At 44.7% G+C, this 19,992-nt stretch overlaps 1 protein-coding gene across 1 annotated transcript in view; it reads right to left on the bottom strand.

The window, feature by feature from the left end:
• GDF11 (growth differentiation factor 11) overlaps positions 1–19,992 on the bottom strand; it is a 577,262-nt gene that overhangs the window by 13,516 nt on the left and 543,754 nt on the right. Inside the window, exon 2 of the mRNA XM_077297585.1 lies at positions 1,449–1,822. Within this exon, the coding sequence (XP_077153700.1) occupies positions 1,449–1,822 (374 nt within the window). The remainder of the gene's footprint in view (positions 1–1,448; positions 1,823–19,992) is intronic.

The raw sequence follows: 19,992 nt of genomic DNA, 5'->3' as shown, positions 1-19,992 counted from the left end.
TATTTAGTGCATTTACTGAACATAAATTTCAGTAGGCCAACATTTCGGATTTTAAAATTATTTTTCAAGCTGGTGTTATAAAGTAATCTAATTTACTGAGATAATGACTTTTGGGTTTTCATTGGCTGTAAGCCATAATCATCAACATTAACAGAAATAAACACTTGAAATAGATCACTCTGTTGGTAATGACTCAATATCATATATGAGTTTCACTTTTTGAACTATAATAAATTAACTTTTTGATGATATTCTAATTTTGTGAGAAGCACCTGTAGTTCTTAATGACATTGGCTGGTTGGGATGGTTGTCCTGCTGCAGACACCTACTTTATGGTCTTGCATGATGGATAACATGTATTTATCGGCATTGAGGACCACATTAATCCTGGCCAAATTGCACACTTGCAAGGAACCTCCACCGAGCTTCACTATTGCCTGTAGACACTAATTATGGTACCACTCTTTAGACCTTCTGTGAATAAACTGTCTTCTTTTACAGCCAAGTAGTTTACATTTTGTCTCATCAATCCAGAACACCTACTGCCATTTTATTTTTCTACACCCCAGTTCCTATGGTTTCATGCATAGTTGAGTTGCTTGGCTTTGTTTCCATGTCAAAGGTATGACTTTTTGATCACAATTCCTCAATGAATACAACTTCTTGCCAGATTTCTCCAAACAGTAGATGTACTAGTTTGTTCCCAATGGTTGCTGCCAGTTCTGTACTGATGGACATCTTATGATTTCAATGGTAAACTGCCTTCTGTCTTGTTGCTGTGCTCAGTCTTGCTATGGTGTATGACCTGTGATATGAAAGTGTCTTCCACAACCTCACCTTTATAGAAGCGTTTGGCTGTTCCTCACCCAGTTTTGTTTCGCACACAAGTGTTTCTGTTTCCGTTAATGACTATGTTTCACCTACATATGAAAATGATGCCCATGTTCATCTTTTTTGTGCAACTGGTTAAGCATACACCTGATAATAATCTTACAAAATCCCTGACTTTGCAAGTATACCTAGAAGAACTGATTCTATTTTGAAGGCTAAGGATGGTCACACCAAATATTGAATTGATTTACATGTCTTTTGTTCATTCACTTAGCAATTTGCTAATTGATAAACTATTAACACTTCTATTATTTTTAAAACATACTTATATTGCAGCAAATTTTCCACTCTAGCCTATAGTTTTTGTACTGTATTGTATAACTGGGAATACACAGCTTCTTGTTGTGTAGAATTGACCATGTTATGATTGAAGGGGTTCTTTGTAGGTTAATAAATGCAATTATATCATATGGATGTAATTAAACTGAAATTAGTAATATGACATATATATATATATATATATATATATATATATATATATATATATATATAATATATATATATATATATATATATATATATATATATATATATTAATTTATGGAAAATATACCCACCAGGCCTTCTGCTCCAGGTCCAAGAGAAGTGACAGCAAGATCATTTCCATTAGGGTCAAATGCATTAATCTCAATACCCCAGTTGTTATGTGGCTGCTTGAACCAGTTTTGTAACACGTGCTTAAAGTCAATACTTTGCCAATGGCCTGTACGTGAATGCAAGTCAATCTTCAGAGATCTAATGCGAATGTGTTTGCTGCCTTCTTCGGTTATAGGCTTCAGGCGCAGGATCTGCAGGTAGACTGTGGAGGTGTGCTGCACAGGACGCAGATAAACCCATAATTGGGCTTTTACTACCTTGGTGAACATAATTTTGGGGCTGAAGTTAAAGTAGCAGCAGTGAGGGTTCCCTTCCAATCTCACAACTGGGTCAGCTGTAAAAGGAAGAGAAAGAATAGTCACTCATGAGTGAAAGTTAGGAATGCTGCCACTTTAGAAATTGTAAGAAACATTTACATTTTGTTCTTTGACTTTCAACACAAGTTTGCTTTCCTCTAAAGGAATCACACTGAAAAAGTGGTATTTTAAGAGATCTCAAACCATCTTAACAATGTAAACTTATAAAGAGGTGTTATTGCTTATATCATCCTTAAACTTTTGGCTTACTTAAGGGGGTTGCCCCCTTTCAGAAAACTCTGATCCTGGGGTGAAGTTTGTTTGCTATAAAAAGACAAACCATGGTTTACTCCCCATCTCTAAGTCCAGCGTTGAGCCTTCCCTGCTGGTCCTGTTATCTGGTATTGACTGTTCCAGCCAATCAATAAGCTCAGTGGCTCTGAGTGGAGTGTTCCAGCTACATAAAGTCCGCACCACAGCCAATATCCGATACCGGGAGCACCGACAAAGACTCAGTACTGGATCCTGAGATGGTGAGTAAAGTGCAGTTTCCTTTTTAAGAAGAAACTGTGCCTGGGGTCTAAGATTTTCCTTTTTACTTTTACCAAATTTAATACCCATCCTTTGTAACAATATCTGAGAGTTCCCATCTGTTCCTCTTATCCTCCTTAAAATCCAAAGAGAGAAGAGATCTTAGCAGCAGTGTGATCAGGAATTAGTCACCAGAAACTTCAGTCAATGATCAGCTTTCAACTTTTGGGCAAAGTTCAAATTTAAAGAAGCACTCCTCCTCCCATCTAAATGTTTATCCTCTTAATATATTGCAGTCATCATACCGAATTAATATTTCTCTTTTTCGTTAGGTTAATGACATCACTTGATCAAAAACAGACTAGCTGAATCCTTCTAAGTTCTATGTAGAAACAGAAAGTCTACATAAATCTTGACTGTAAAAGTCCCTGGCAGGGGAGAGGAGCAGAACAGCTGGGTAAGGAGTCGAATGAGTCATACAGGGAAAAGAGACTTCCTTTTTCTACATAGAGCAGAGAAAAGAGAAGAATTAGCTTGGTAGAAAGGGAAAATGATCAATTGTAAGTATGCAAATTGCCTCTTCTGAGAAAAAGAGGACTTAACTCTATAGCGCCACCTGTTGGAAGTAGCGATCCTACAAGTCACAATCAACCCTTTAACGAGTCGTGCAATATGACTTAGGATAAAAGCCAAATCAGCATCTCAATTCGCAGACACGGTGTTTCGGGCTGTTGGCGCTCGTCAGTGCGAAGCATGAGAACTGATTTGGCTAGGTAAGAGGCTCTGGACTGGGGTCTAAGGGGTATCGTTTCTCCTTATGGAGAGTGACATACAATTGTAAGTACACAGTGTTATATAATAACATGATTGCAATATATTAAGAGGATAAAAACTTTGACGGACGTGCTTCTTTAATGTAATTTCCATACTTTTCCCCGTTGAACTCCAGAAGTGACAAACATTATTCACAAAAGAAATGCTTTTCAAACTATGGAAACTATTCTGTTGCTAATGCACAGTGTCCAGCTGTCACTAACATAAGATAAGAAAGTACTTTGTAGAAATCTGATTTTCATCCAACACATGTATTAGATGAAAAGTAGTTTACTTATAACTATTACATACATAATTAATTTTCAATTCCAGGGGGAGACTTATGCTTCATACAATGCCCATTTAATTATTTTGCTTTTTTCAATTAGGAAAAATAAATTAAAATTGCATCATGACATAATGAATCAAACAAAGAAACATAGCAATTAGAGCATTTCATATTGTCCATAGAGTAGATAGTAACTCGCCTTTTTTTTCATCCTATCATCAGCCCACATCCCCACAATGGGATTGCAGGATGCCAATGGGATGGATGTCTTGACAGTCCTAATGAAGACCCCCAGGTGCTCCATTTTATTACATCTAGAAAGCTCTGCCACTGGCAGCGAACACAAAGAGAATGCATATAGGTTAAGTTTTAATTGTATCATTGATTGTAGGTTTAAGGCTCCTAGTGGGACTAAACATAAATGTAAATGAAAGCTTAAAAAAATCACAAGAATCTTGAAAAAATATATAATATAAAAGTTTAAATCATCACATCTTTTCTCATTCCAGCCTATAAAGATTTTTTCAATATATTAGATGATAAATTAAAAAGTTCAAAATTACAAAAAACAAATACTCATATGACTGTATTAACTGAAAAATAAGAATATTTCTAGCTTTTGGAAAGCTAAAAGGAAAAAAACAGAAAACAAAATGGGAAAAGAGCTATGGCATCCAAAGGTTAATAGCCATTAAAAATTGCTTAACAAGCCCCATCAGCAAGTACCAGAATGCTTTATTAGCCCCCACATAGAGTGATTAACAAGCGTACACATCAAGTCCATGAAACAGTGCTACAGCAATGCCAAACAGCAATATAATGTACAGTAAATAATAATTTCTTTATACTGGTTACAGCTAGGGTTGAGCGACTTTTACTTTTTTGGGGTCGAGTCGGGTTTTGCGAAACCCGACTTTGTCAAAAGTCGAGTCGAGTGAAGTCGGCCGATTACCGCGAAAAGTCGGGGATCGACCGAAACATGAAACCCAATGCAAGTCAATGGGGAAGCATAGTCGGCAGTGAGTGGAGGCCAGGAAAACACCTACAGTGCCCATTTTAATGGCAAAAACATCCATTCTTGTTACTGAAGCTTGTCAATATTAATTTACTTTATAATAATAGTTAGGCATTGGAAATTGGGGGTCATTTGGCTAAAGTTGTGGGGGGTAGGGCTGGTTAAAGTTTTTAGTGGGCCCAGGAAATGTAGACTACGTCACGGCGGTGGAGCAGGGAAAGGTAAGTATTTAAACGTTGCAAGTGCTGTGATCCTGAGCAAGCAGGGGGGGCCCACTCATTCGCATTGGCACTGGCACAGGGCCCCTCACAATACGGCGGTGTGTTTGCACAGCGGGGGCGCCTCCCACCGGCAGCGACACTTTTGTGTACTATGAGGGGCCCTGTGCCAGTGACGTCGCCAACGAGTATGCCCCCCCACCTGATGAAGGAACCTGCACTTTCACCTGCACCTTCCTCTTTGTCCCCGTGTAAGGTGGTATAGTAAGCGGGAAGAGGAACCTGACTTTCAGCAGGGTCAGATTCTGGCTGTGTAGAGTGCAAGGGGAATGTAGTGGTCTGGGTCAATGTACCAGCGGACTCATCTAGCAGTGGCTGGGCAATGGGCAGGATGAGGAGGAAACACAGATCTAGGCCCAAATAATAAAGTGGTCTAAATGCACTTCAAAATTGGTAACAGGACTAACCAGGCGGCATTGCTTTGTTCAGTGGAGGACAACTGTAATGAGAGGCTGACACAGTGAGTAGGGCCAAATAAGTAACTAGGCTAAATGCAGTTCTAAATTGGTAACAGTAGGAAACAGGCGGCACTGCTTTGTTCAGTGGAGAACAAAGCGAGTGGCTGCCTCATCGGTTATGCTGCACCTGTGTTTTTTCCACCACATGGGTCCACTGCATCCTGATAGTGCATTTGTTTGGAGGCCTAGGCAGGTTAGCATCTCTGCCATGTTTTGCTGTTTTTTTTCAGTGGAGAACACCAAGCAGCGGCAGACACCGTTACTAGGCCCCAACCAAACTAGTAGGCCAACTGCAGTGTTACATTAACAACTACCTAATGAGAGCCTGAAGGTTGAAGCTCAAGAAAAACAAACAGGAGGAAACCCAGGAGCGGCAGACACCTTTAGAAGGCCCCAACCAAACTAGTAGGCCTGATGCAGTGTTATCTAAACAACTACTTAATGAGAGCCTGAAGGTTGAAGCTCAGACAAGGAAACCTGGAGAACACCAAGGAGCGGCAGAACACCAAGGAGCGGCAGACACCGTTACTAGGCCCCAACCAAAGTAGTAGGGCAACAGCAGTGTTACATTAAAAACTACTTAATGAGAGCCTGAAGGTTGAAGCTCAGACAAGGAAACCTGGAGGAGAACACCAAGGAGCGGCAGACACCGTTACTAGGCCCCAACCAAAGTAGTAGGGCAACTGCTGTCTTATATAAACAACTACTTAATGAGAGCCTGAAGGTTGAAGCTCAGACAAGGAAACCTGGAGGAGAACACCAAGGAGCGGCAGACACCGTTACTAGGCCCCAACCAAAATAGTAGGGCAATTGCTGTCTTATATAAACAACTACTTAATGAGAGCCTGAAGGTTGAAGCTCAGACAAGGAAACCTGGAGGAGAACACCAAGGAGCGACAGACACCGTTACTAGGCCCCAACCAAAGTAGTAGGGCAACTGCTGTCTTATATAAACAACTACTTAATGAGAGCCTGAAGGTTGAAGCTCAGACAAGGAAACCTGGAGGAGAACACCAAGGAGCGGCAGACACCGTTACTAGGCCCCAACCAAAGTAGTAGGGCAACTGCTGTCTTATATAAACAACTACTTAATGAGAGCCTGAAGGTTGAAGCTCAGACAAGGAAACCTGGAGGAGAACACCAAGGAGCGGCAGACACCGTTACTGTTGTGAACTGTGTTTCTGGGCTCCCTCTGGTGGTCATTAACGGTATTGTGTTAGGTATGTCTTGTTGCAGGCCTGAGCTCCAGCTGTGTCGTTAAGCAGCGGGTGTTTCCTATTTGAGTCTCCTCTGGACTCAGTCTCTTGCCTGGCATCGTTGTATCCAGACCTATTTGGTCTCCTCCGGATTCCTTTCAGTCTGCCTCATGCAAGAAAAGCTAAGTCTGTTTTGTACAATTTGGATCGTTTGCATTATTCAGTGTTTTTGTCCAGCTTGCTTTACATTTGATTTTTGACTCGCTGGAAGCTCTAGGGGGCTGATATTCTCCCTCCACACCGTCAGTCGGTGTGGGGTTTCTTGAATGTTCAGCGTGGATGTTTTGTAGGGTTTTCTGCTAACCGCATAGTCCACTATCTATTTTCTGCTATCTAGACTATTGGGCCTCACTTTGCTGAATCTAGTTCATCTCTACGTTTGTGTTTTCCTCTTGCCTCACCGTTATTATTTGTTGGGGGCTTTCTATATCTTTGGGGTTCAATTTCTCTGGAGGCAAGCGAGGTCTTATTTTTTCCCTCTAGGGGTAGTCAGTTCTCCGGCTGGCTCGAGATGTCTAGAACCAACGTAGGCACGTTCACCGGCTACTTTTAGTTGTTTGTGTCAGGTTCAGGTATGCGGTTAGCCCAGTTTCCACCTCCCTAGAGCAGTATTTATATTTTTTCTATCTTGCCGGAATATCAGAGATCCTCTGCCATTGGGATCATAACAGAATGCCAGGCCCAAAAAGAAAATGTTTAATGCATCGCAGAAGCGGGATTAAAAAGAAGTTCTGAGTTTTTTTTTTGTTTTTTTTTGCTGCAGTTTGCCTAGCTTCTTCCATCCCCTTTTTCTCTGAGTGGCTGAAACTCTGCTGCAGATATGAATGTCCAGACTCTGACTTCTAGTGTGGATCAGCTTGCTGCTAGGGTGCAAAGCATTCAGGATTTTGTTATCCATAGCCCTATGTCTGAACCAAAAATACCTATTCCTGAGCCGTTTTTTGGAGATAGATCTAAATTCCTGAATTTTAGGAATAATTGTAAATTGTTTCTGTCTCTGAAACTTCGTTCCTCTGGTGATTCCGCACAGCAAGTTAAGATTGTTATTTCCTTCTTGCGCGGCGACCCTCAGGATTGGGCCTTCTCTCTGGCACCAGGAGATCCTGCATTGGTGAATGTTGATGCGTTTTTTCTGGCACTTGGTTTGCTTTATGAGGAGCCTAATCTTGAAAATCAGGCTGAAAAAATGTTGCTGGTTATCTCTCAGGGTCAGGACGAAGCTGAGGTATATTGCCAAAAATTTCGGAAATGGTCTGTGCTTACTCAATGGAATGAGTGTGCACTGGCCGCAAATTTCAGAAATGGTCTTTCTGAAGCCATTAAAGATGTGATGGTGGGGTTTCCTATCCCTACAGGTTTAAATGATTCAATGGTTCTAGCCATTCAAATTGATCGACGTTTGCGGGAGCGCAAATCTGATAATCCTTTGGCGGTGCTGTCTGAACGGTCACCTGATTCTATGCAATGTGACAGAATTCTGACCAGAGCCGAGGGACAAAATCATAGACGTCAAAATGGGTTGTGTTTCTACTGTGGTGATTCTACACATGCTCTAAACGTTTAAAGAAAAAAGTTAATCCTGTCGCCATTGGTACTTTTCAGCCTAAGTTTATTTTGTCTGTGACTTTAATTTGTTCATTATCTTCTTACTCAGTTATGGCTTTTGTGGATTCTGGTGCTGCTTTAAGTCTGATGGATTTGTCGTTTGCCAAGCGCTGCGGTTTTGTCCTGGAGCCTTTGGAAAATCCTATTCCTCTTAGAGGAATTGATTCTACGCCATTGGCAGAGAATAAACCTCAGTATTGGACGCAGGTGACCATGTGCATGACTCCTGTACATCAGGAGGTGATTCGTTTTTTGGTACTGCATAAAATGCATGATGTTGTCTTTTGGGTCTGCCATGGTTACAGGCCCATAATCCAGTTTTAGATTGGAAAGCTATGACTGTGTCTAGTTGGGGGTGTCAGGGGATTCATGGCGATTCTCCATTGGTGTCTATTGCTTCTTCTACTCCTTCTGAGATCCCTGAGTTTTTGTCAGACTTTCAGGATGTATTTAATGAGGCCAGGTCCAGTGCCCTTCCTCCTCATAGGGACTGTGATTGTGCTATAGATTTGATTCCTGGTAGTAAGTTTCCTAAGGGACGACTCTTTAATTTATCTGTGCCAGAGCATGCCGCGATGCGGAGTTATATAAAGGAGTCTTTGGAGAAGGGACATATTCGCCCATCCTCGTCCCCTCTTGGTGCGGGATTCTTTTTTGTGGGCAAGAAAGACGGGTCTCTGAGACCTTGTATTGATTATCGTCTTCTGAATAAGATCACTGTTAAATTTCAGCATCCTTTGCCATTGTTGTCTGATTTGTTTGCTCGGATTAAGGGATCCAGTTGGTTCACCAAGATAGATCTTCGTGGTGCGTATAACCTTGTGCGCATAAAGCAGGGAGATGAATGGAAAACGGCATTTAATACGCCTGAGGGTCATTTTGAGTACCTGGTGATGCCTTTCGGATTATCTAATGCTCCTTCTGTGTTTCAGTCCTTCATGCATGACATCTTTCGGAAATATCTGGATAAATTTATGATTATTTATCTGGATGATATTTTGTTTTTTTCTGATGATTGGGAGTCCCATGTGAACCAGGTCAGGATGGTGTTTCAGGTTTTGCGGGAGAATGCTCTATTTGTGAAGGGCTCAAAATGTATCTTTGGGGTACAGAAGGTTTCTTTTTTGGGTTTTATTTTTTCCCCTTCTACTGTGGAGATGGACCCAGTTAAGGTCCGTGCCATTCATGACTGGACTCAGCCCACGTCTGTTAAGAGCCTGCAGAAGTTCTTGGGCTTTGCTAATTTTTATCGTCGTTTTATCGCTAATTTCTCCAGCGTGGTTAAACCTTTGACAGATATGACCAAGAAGGGTTCTGATGTTGCGAATTGGTCTCCTGCGGCCGTGGAGGCCTTTCGGGAGCTAAAGCGTCGGTTTACTTCAGCGCCAGTCTTGTGCCAGCCGGATGTCTCTCTTCCCTTCCAGGTTGAAGTTGATGCTTCTGAAATTGGTGCAGGGGCTGTTTTGTCGCAAAAAAGTTCTGATGGCTCCGTGATGAAGCCATGCGCCTTCTTTTCAAGGAAATGTTCGCCTGCTGAGCGGAACTACGATGTTGGTAATCGGGAGTTGTTGGCCATGAAGTGGGCATTTGAGGAGTGGCGACATTGGCTCGAGGGAGCTAGACATCGTGTGGTGGTCTTGACTGATCATAAAAATCTGATTTACCTCGAGTCTGCCAAGCGCCTGAATCCTAGACAGGCCCGTTGGTCGTTGTTTTTCTCCCGTTTTGACTTTGTGGTCTCGTACCTGCCTGGTTCGAAGAACGTGAAGGCTGATGCACTTTCTAGGAGTTTTGTGCCTGATTCTCCGGGAGTCTCTGAGCCGGCTGGTATTCTCAGAGAGGGAGTAATTTTGTCTGCCATTTCCCCAGATTTGCGACGAGGGCTGCAAAAATTTCAGGCTGATAGGCCTGATCGTTGTCCACCAGAGAGATTGTTTGTCCCTGATGGATGGACCAACAGAGTTATTTCTGAGGTTCATTCTTCGGTATTGGCGGGACATCCTGGGATTTTTGGTACCAGAGATTTGGTGGCCAGGTCCTTTTGGTGGCCTTCCTTGTCGCGGGATGTGCGTTCTTTTGTGCAGTCCTGTGGGATTTGTGCTCGGGCTAAGCCTGTTTTGACCCCAATGGCGAGGGTCTCAGAGGAACAAGTAAGACTGCGAAGTACAAAAATCCAGCTCATAGGGCAGTGGTAACTGGGTTGACCATATATCTACTCCTAACGCCAACACTAGAAGTAGCCGGGGAACATGCCTACGTTGGTCGCTAGATGTCTCGCGCCAGCCGGAGGACTAACTACCCCTAGAAGAGGAAAACAAAGACCTCTCTTGCCTCCAGAGAATAGACCCCAAAAGTTGGATACAAGCCCCCCACAAATAATAACGGTGAGGTAAGAGGAAATGACAAACACAGAGATGAACTAGGTTTAGCAAAGAGAGGCCCACTTACTAATAGCAGAATGTAGTAAGATAACTTATATGGTCAACAAAAACCCTATCAAAAATCCACACTGGAAATTCAAGAACCCCCGAACCGTCTAACGGCCCGGGGGGAGAACTCCAGCCTCCCTAGAGCTTCCAGCAAGGTTAGGATACAGATTATGTACAAGCTGGACAAAAATGCAAACAAAAACAAATAGCAAAAAGCAAGAAAGCAGACTTAGCTTAATCTAGCAGGAACCAGGATCAGTAGACAAGAGCACAACAGATTAGCTCTGATTACAACGTTGCCAGGCATTGAACTGAAGGTCCAGGGAGCTTATATAGCAACACCCCTGACCTAACGACCCAGGTGAGCATACAAGGGATGGCAGACATTCCCAGAGTCAAATCACTAGTAACCACTAGAGGGAGCCAAAAAGGTAAATTCACAACAGTACCCCCCCCCTTAGTGAGGGGTCACCGAACCCTCACCAAGACCACCAGGGCGATCAGGATGAGCGGTGTGAAAGGCACAAACCAAATCGGCCGCATGCACATCAGAGGCGACCACCCAGGAATTATCCTCCTGACCATAGCCCTTCCACTTGACCAGGTACTGAAGCCTCCGCCTGGAGAGATGAGAATCTAAGATCTTCTCCACCACGTACTCCAACTCGCCCTCAACCAACACCGGAGCAGGAGGCTCAGCAGAAGGGACCACAGGCACAACGTACCGCCGCAACAAGGACCTATGAAATACGTTGTGAATGGCAAACGACACCGGAAGATCCAGGCGAAAGGATACAGGAATAAGGATTTCCAATATCTTGTAAGGACCAATGAAGCGAGGCTTAAATTTGGGAGAGGAGACCTTCATAGGAACAAATCGAGAAGACAGCCATACCAAATCCCCAACGCGAAGTCGGGGACCCACACCGCGGTGGCGGTTGGCAAAACGCTGAGCCTTCTCCTGTGACAACTTCAAGTTGTCCACCACATGACTCCAGATCCGCTGCAACCTATCCACCACAGAATCCACCCCAGGACAGTCAGAAGGCTCCACATGTCCCGAGGAAAAACGAGGATGGAAACCAGAGTTGCAGAAAAATGGCGAAACCAAGGTGGCGGAACTAGCCCGATTATTAAGGGCAAATTCAGCCAACGGCAAGAAGGTCACCCAATCATCCTGATCAGAAGAGACAAAACACCTCAAATAAGCCTCCAGAGTCTGATTAGTTCGCTCCGTTTGTCCGTTAGTCTGGGGATGAAAAGCGGACGAAAACGACAAATCAATGCCCATCCTACCACAAAAGGATCACCAGAACCTGGAAACAAACTGGGATCCTCTGTCCGACACAATATTCTCAGGAATGCCGTGCAAACGAACCACGTTCTGGAAGAACACAGGAACCAGATCAGAAGAGGAGGGCAGCTTAGGTAAAGGAACCAAATGGACCATCTTGGAGAAACGATCACATATCACCCAGATGACAGACATGCCCTGAGACATCGGAAGATCAGAAATGAAATCCATAGAGATGTGTGTCCAAGGTCTCTTCGGGACAGGCAAGGGCAAGAGCAACCCGCTGGCACGAGAACAGCAAGGCTTAGCTCGAGCACAAGTACCACAGGACTGCACAAATGACCGCACATCCCTTGACAAGGAAGGCCACCAAAAGGACCTGGCCACCAGATCTCTGGTGCCAAAAATTCCCGGGTGCCCTGCCAACACTGAGGAATGAACCTCGGAAATGACTCTGCTGGTCCATTTAGCAGGCACAAACAATCTGTCAGATGGACAAGAGTCAGGCCTACCAGCCTGAAATCTCTGCAACACACGCCGCAGATCAGGAGAAATAGCTGACAAGATAACTCCTTCCTTAAGAATACCCACAGGTTCAGCGACTCCAGGAGCATCAGGCACAAAGCTCCTAGACAGAGCATCAGCCTTCACATTCTTAGAACCTGGTAAATACGAGACCACAAAGTCAAAACGGGAGAAAAACAATGACCAGCGGGCCTGTCTAGGATTCAGGCGTTTAGCAGACTCGAGATACATCAGATTTTTGTGATCAGTCAAGACCACCACACGAAGCTTAGCACCCTCGAGCCAATGACGCCACTCCTCAAATGCCCACTTCATGGCCAACAACTCCCGATTGCCCACATCATAATTTCGCTCTGCCGGCGAAAACTTCCTGGAGAAAAAGGCACAAGGTCTCATAGTAGAGCAACCAGGGCCTCTCTGCGACAAAACGGCCCCTGCCCCAATCTCTGAAGCATCCACCTCCACCTGAAAGGGAAGTGAGGTGTCAGGTTGGCACAAAACAGGCGCCGAAGTAAACCGGCGTTTCAACTCCTGGAAAGCCTCCACGGCAGCAGGAGCCCAGTTAGCTACATCAGAGCCTTTCTTGGTCATATCCGTCAATGGTCTAACAACGCTAGAAAAATTTGCGATAAAACGACGGTAGAAGTTAGCAAAACCCAAGAACTTCTGAAGACTCTTAACTGACGAGGGTTGAGTCCAATCATGAATAGCTCGGACCTTGACTGGGTCCATCTCCACAGCAGAAGGGGAAAAAATGAACCCCAAAAAGGGAACCCTCTGTACACCAAAGAGACACTTTGAGCCTTAAACAAACAAAGAATTTTCACGCAAAATCTTAAAAACCATCCTGACCTGCCCCACATGCGAGTCCCAATCATCAGAAAAAATCAGAATATCATCCAGATAAACAATCAAAAATTTATCCAGATACTTCCGGAAAATGTCATGCATGAAGGACTGAAAAACTGAAGGTGCATTAGAGAGCCCAAATGGCATCACCATGTACTCAAAATGACCTTCGGGCGTATTGAATGCGGTTTTCCATTCATCGCCTTGCTTAATGCGCACAAGGTTGTACGCACCACGAAGGTCTATCTTGGTGAACCACTTGGCACCTTTAATCCGGGCAAACAAGTCTGACAACAGCGGCAAAGGATACTGAAATTTGACAGTGATCTTGTTTAAAAGCCGATAGTCAATACAAGGCCTCAAAGATCCGTCCTTTTTGGCCACAAAAAAGAATCCCGCACCAAGAGGGGAAGAAGAAGGACGGATATGCCCCTTCTCAAGAGACTCCTTGATATATGAACGCATCGCGGTATGTTCAGGTACCGACAAATTAAACAGTCTCCCCTTAGGAAACTTACTGCCAGGAATCAAATCTATTGCACAGTCACATTCCCTATGAGGAGGCAGTGCACTGGACTTAGACTCGCTGAAGACATCCTGATAATCAGACAAATACGCCGGAACTTCCGAAGGCGTAGAAGAAGCAATAGACAAGGGCAGGGAATCTCCATGAATTCCATGGCAGCCCCAACTTGACACCGACATTGCCTTCCAGTCCAAGACTGGATTATGGGTCTGTAACCATGGCAAACCCAAAACAACCAAATCATGCATCTTATGCAGAACAAGAAAACGTATCACCTCCCGATGTTCGGGAGTCATGCACATGGTAACCTGTGTCCAAAACTGCGGTTTATTTTTTGCCAAAGGCGTAGCATCAATACCCCTAAGAGGGATAGGATTTTCTAATGGCTCCAGAACAAAACCGCAGCGCTTGGCAAATGACAGATCCATCAGACTCAGGGCAGCACCTGAGTCTACAAACGCCATGACAGGATACGATGACAGTGAGCAAATCAAAGTTACAGATAGAATAAATTTAGGTTGCAAATTACCAATGGCGACAGGACTAACAACCCTAGTAAGACGTTTAGAGCATGCTGAGATAACATGTGTAGAATCACCACAGTAGTAACACAAGCCATTCTGGCGTCTATGAATTTTCCGCTCATTTCTAGTCAGGATTCTATCACATTGCATTAAATCAGGTGCCTGTTCAGACAACACCATGAGGGAATTTGCGGTTTTGCGCTCCAGCAACCGCCGGTCGATTTGAATTGCCAGGGCCATGGAATCATTCAGACCTGTGGGAATGGGAAAACCCACCATCACATTCTTAATGGCTTCAGAAAGGCCATTTCTGAAATTTGCAGCCAATGCACACTCGTTCCACTGGGTCAGCACGGACCATTTCCGAAATTTTTGGCAATACACTTCAGCCTCGTCCTGGCCCTGAGACATAGCCAGCAAGGCTTTTTCTGCCTGAATCTCAAGATTGGGTTCCTCATAAAGCAAACCGAGCGCCAGAAAAAACGCATCAATATCAGCCAATGCCGGATCTCCTGGCGCCAGCGAGAAGGCCCAATCCTGAGGGTCGCCCCATAAAAAAGAAATAACAATTTTCACTTGCTGAGCGGAGTCTCCAGATGAACAGGGTCTCAGGGACAAAAACAATTTACAATTATTCCTGAAATTTCTAAATTTAAATCGGTCTCCGGAAAACAGTTCAGGAATCGGTATCTTAGGTTCTGACATAGGATTTCTGGTAACATAATCTTGTATGCCCTGCACACGAGCAGTAAGCTGGTCCACACCTGTAATCAAGGTCTGGACATTCATGTCTGCAGCAAACACAAGCCACTCAGAGGTAAAGGGGAAAAGAAAAAAAAAATGAGAAAGAGAAAAAAAAACCTCAGAATTTTCTTTCTTATAATCCCGCTTCTGCAATGCATTTAACATTTAATACTGGCCTGGCAAACTGTTATGACCCCAATGGCGAGGGTCTCAGAGGAACAAGTAAGACTGCGAAGTACAAAAATCCAGCTCATAGGGCAGTGGTAACTGGGTTGACCATATATCTACTCCTAACGCCAACACTAGAAGTAGCCGGGGAACATGCCTACGTTGGTCGCTAGATGTCTCGCGCCAGCCGGAGGACTAACTACCCCTAGAAGAGGAAAACAAAGACCTCTCTTGCCTCCAGAGAATAGACCCCAAAAGTTGGATACAAGCCCCCCACAAATAATAACGGTGAGGTAAGAGGAAATGACAAACACAGAGATGAACTAGGTTTAGCAAAGAGAGGCCCACTCACTAATAGCAGAATGTAGTAAGATAACTTATATGGTCAACAAAAACCCTATCAAAAATCCACACTGGAAATTCAAGAACCCCCGAACCGTCTAACGGCCCGGGGGGAGAACTCCAGCCTCCCTAGAGCTTCCAGCAAGGTTAGGATACAGATTATGTACAAGCTGGACAAAAATGCAAACAAAAACAAATAGCAAAAAGCAAGAAAGCAGACTTAGCTTAATCTAGCAGGAACCAGGATCAGTAGACAAGAGCACAACAGATTAGCTCTGATTACAACGTTGCCAGGCATTGAACTGAAGGTCCAGGGAGCTTATATAGCAACACCCCTGACCTAACGACCCAGGTGAGCATACAAGGGATGGCAGACATTCCCAGAGTCAAATCACTAGTAACCACTAGAGGGAGCCAAAAAGGTAAATTCACAACAAAGCCTTGCTGTTCTCGTGCCAGCGGGTTGCTTTTGCCCTTGCCTTTCCCAAAGAGGCCTTGGAAGCACATTTCCATGGATTTCATTTCAGATCTTCCGGTGTCTCGGAAGATGTCTGTCATCTGGGTGGTGTGCGATCGTTTTTCTAAAATGGTCCATTTGGTGCCCTTGCCTAAGTTGCCTTCCTCCTCTGATTTGGTTCCTTTGTTCTTTCAGAATGTGGTTCGTTTGCATGGCATCCCTGAGAATATTGTATCTGACAGAGGATCCCAGTTTGTGTCCAGATTCTGGCGATCCTTTTGTGCTAAGATGGGTATTGATTTGTCTTTTTCGTCGGCTTTTCATCCTCAGACTAATGGCCAGACCGAGCGAACTAATCAGACGTTAGAGACTTATTTGAGATGTTTTGTTTCTGCTGATCAGGACGACTGGGTTACCTTTTTGCCACTGGCCGAGTTTGCCCTTAATAATCGGGCTAGTTCTGCCACCTTGGTTTCACCCTTTTTCTGCAACTCTGGTTTTCATCCTCGTTTCTCCTCGGGTCAGGTTGAACCTTCTGACTGTCCTGGGGTTGATTCTGTGGTGGATAGGTTGCAGCGGATTTGGAACCATGTGGTGGACAATTTGAAATTGTCACAAGACAAGGCCCAGCGGTTTGCCAACCGCCGCCGCGGTGTGGGTCCCCGACTTCGTGTTGGGGATTTGGTTTGGTTGTCTTCTCGGCATGTTCCTTTGAAAGTCTCCTCTCCTAAGTTCAAGCCTCGCTTTATCGGTCCTTATAAGATTTTGGAAATCCTTAACCCGGTGTCTTTTCGCTTGGATCTTCCAGCGTCTTTTGCTATTCATAATGTGTTCCATAGGTCCTTGTTGCGGCGGTACATGGTGCCTATGGTTCCTGCTGTTGAGCCTCCTGCCCCGGTTTTGGTTGAGGGCGAGTTGGAGTACGTGGTGGAGAAGATTCTGGATTCTCGTATCTCTAGACGGAAACTCCAGTATTTGGTTAAGTGGAAAGGCTATGGTCAGGAGGAAAATTCCTGGGTTGTCGCCTCTGATGTTCATGCGGCTGATTTGGTTCATGCCTTTCACGCTGCTCATCCTGATCGCCCTGGGGGTCTTGGTGAGGGTTCGGTGACCCCTCCTCAAGGGGGGGGTACTGTTGTGAACTGTGTTTCTGGGCTCCCTCTGGTGGTCATTAACGGTATTGTGTTAGGTATGTCTTGTTGCAGGCCTGAGCTCCAGCTGTGTCGTTAAGCAGCGGGTGTTTCCTATTTGAGTCTCCTCTGGACTCAGTCTCTTGCCTGGCATCGTTGTATCCAGACCTATTTGGTCTCCTCCGGATTCCTTTCAGTCTGCCTCATGCAAGAAAAGCTAAGTCTGTTTTGTACAATTTGGATCGTTTGCATTATTCAGTGTTTTTGTCCAGCTTGCTTTACATTTGATTTTTGACTCGCTGGAAGCTCTAGGGGGCTGATATTCTCCCTCCACACCGTCAGTCGGTGTGGGGGTTCTTGAATGTTCAGCATGGATGTTTTGTAGGGTTTTCTGCTAACCGCATAGTCCACTATCTATTTTCTGCTATCTAGACTATTGGGCCTCACTTTGCTGAATCTAGTTCATCTCTACGTTTGTGTTTTCCTCTTGCCTCACCGTTATTATTTGTTGGGGGCTTTCTATATCTTTGGGGTTCAATTTCTCTGGAGGCAAGCGAGGTCTTATTTTTTCCCTCTAGGGGTAGTCAGTTCTCCGGCTGGCTCGAGACGTCTAGAACCAACGTAGGCACATTCACCGGCTACTTTTAGTTGTTTGTGTCAGGTTAAGGTATGCGGTTAGCCCAGTTTCCACCTCCCTAGAGCAGTATTTATATTTTTTCTATCTTGCCGGAATATCAGAGATCCTCTGCCATTGGGATCATAACACGTTACTAGGCCCCAACCAAAGTAGTAGGGCAACAGCAGTGTTACATTAAAAACTACTTAATGAGAGCCTGAAGGTTGAAGCTCAGACAAGGAAACCTGGAGGAGAAAACCAAGGAGCGGCAGACACCGTTACTAGGCCCCAACCAAAGTAGTAGGGCAACTGCTGTCTTATATAAACAACTACTTAATGAGAGCCTGAAGGTTGAAGCTCAGACAAGGAAACCTGGAGGAGAACACCAAGGAGGAGGAGAACACCAAGGAGCAGCAGACACCGTTACTAGGCCCCAACCAAAGTAGTAGGGCAACAGCAGTGTTACATTAAAAACTACTTAATGATAGCCTGAAGGTTGAAGCTCAGCTTTTTCAGTGGAGAACCGCATGATTGAGTGGCGCAGACAGACAAAGGTAGTATGTGTTAACTCAAAAAGTTGGCTCTATGCAGTTTTAAATTGGTTACAGGGGTACACAGGCAACATTGGTGTGGTCAGCGGAGGACAATTGGAAGGAGGGACCGCAGACAGACTTCCTAGGCCAAAAATAATAAAATAGGCTCTATGCAGCTTCCGTTATGTGGCATGGGTACACAGGCAGCATTGGTGTGGTCAGCGGAGGACAATTGGAAGGAGGGACCGCAGACAGACTTCATAGGCCTAAAATAATAAAATAGGCTTTATGCAGCTTCCATTATGTGGCAGGGGTACACAGGCAGCATTGGTGTGGTCAGCGGAGGACAATTGGAAGGAGGGACCGCAGACAGACTTTTTAGGCCCAAAATAATAAAATAGGCTCTATGCAGCTTAAATTTGGCTACAGGGGTACACAGGCAGCATTGGTGTGGTCAGCGGAGGACAATTGGAAGGAGGGACCGCAGACAGACTTCCTAGGCCTAAAATAATAAAATAGGCTATATGCAGCTTCCATTATGTGGCAGGGGTACACAGGCAGCATTGGCGTGGTCAGCGGAGGACAATTGGAAGGAGGGACCACAGACAGACTTCCTAGGCCCAAAATAATAAAATAGGCTCTATGCAGCTTAAATTTGGCTACAGGGGTACACAGGCAGCATTGGTGTGGTCAGCGGAGGACAATTGGAAGGAGTGTCTGACAAAGTAAGTACTCCCAAAAACTAAATTGATGTTAATGTATCCCAACAAATAACAAAACCAAAAAAAAAAAGGGTGGCATACTTAGGTACAGGGGTGTGCTCCTATGCTGACTTTCAGACATTGTAATGTTGTGCAAAGTATTTACTGGTGTAAATGTAGGACAGGGCCCCTGACTATTTTAACTAGCATCATACATGTCAACAAATTGTTATTATCTGTGCCAGCCATTGAAGGACTTCAGCGCATAGACTAAACAGTGGTGGAGCAGCGACATATAAATTTGCAAGTGGTAGAGCACTGTTTGACCTGGGGGGGACACTTTCTCCTGGCCTGCGGTACAAGCACAGGGCCCCTCATGTTACAACGGTGTGTCTGACGGTGGGTGCGCGCCACCACCGCCAGAGACACTTCATTGTACTATGAGGGACCCAGTGCCAGTGCCGTCGACCAAAAGTGGGCACACCCACCTCTTCAGAAAAACGGCACTCTGACGGGTGCTTGCGCCAAGTGGCGAGACCACGGCCCCGTGGGGGGAGTTAGGCCATTTTGGGAGGTGTAAACATGTCGTATGCAGGACAAACAGCAGCTGCAAATTAAGAGATTGGAACAGTCAGTAACACCAGTCCCAAAGCAAGACCTTTTTACAGGAAAGCTAGGTGTCAGCGGGGAAAGGTGGGGCAAAATAATTTGAAATCCATGAGTGGTTCATTTTAATGAAGGTTAGATCATCAACATTTTGGGTAGCCAGACGAGTCCTTTTTTCGGTCAGTATTGAACCAGCAGCACTGAATACTCTTTCTGATAGCACACTAGCTGCTGGGCAAGCAAGCTCCTGCAATGCATATTCGGCCAATTCAGGCCAGGTGTCTATTTTGGATGCCCAGTAATCAAAGGGGAATGACGATTGAGGGAGAACATCGGTAATGGAGGAAAAATAGTTAGTAACCATACTGGACAAATGTTGTCTCCTGTCACTTTGAATTGATGCTGCTGTACCTGTCGTGTCTGCGGTCATTGCGAAATCACTCCACAACCTGGTCAGAAAACCCCTCTGTCCTACGCCACTTCTGATTTGTGCACCTCTAACACCTCTGCCCTGTTGCC

Source organism: Ranitomeya variabilis, chromosome 3 (assembly GCF_051348905.1).
Source record: "Ranitomeya variabilis isolate aRanVar5 chromosome 3, aRanVar5.hap1, whole genome shotgun sequence".
Lineage (NCBI taxonomy): Eukaryota > Metazoa > Chordata > Amphibia > Anura > Dendrobatidae > Ranitomeya > Ranitomeya variabilis.
Note: the sequence above shows the minus strand (reverse complement) of the source record. Positions and strands in the feature narration are given on the sequence as shown.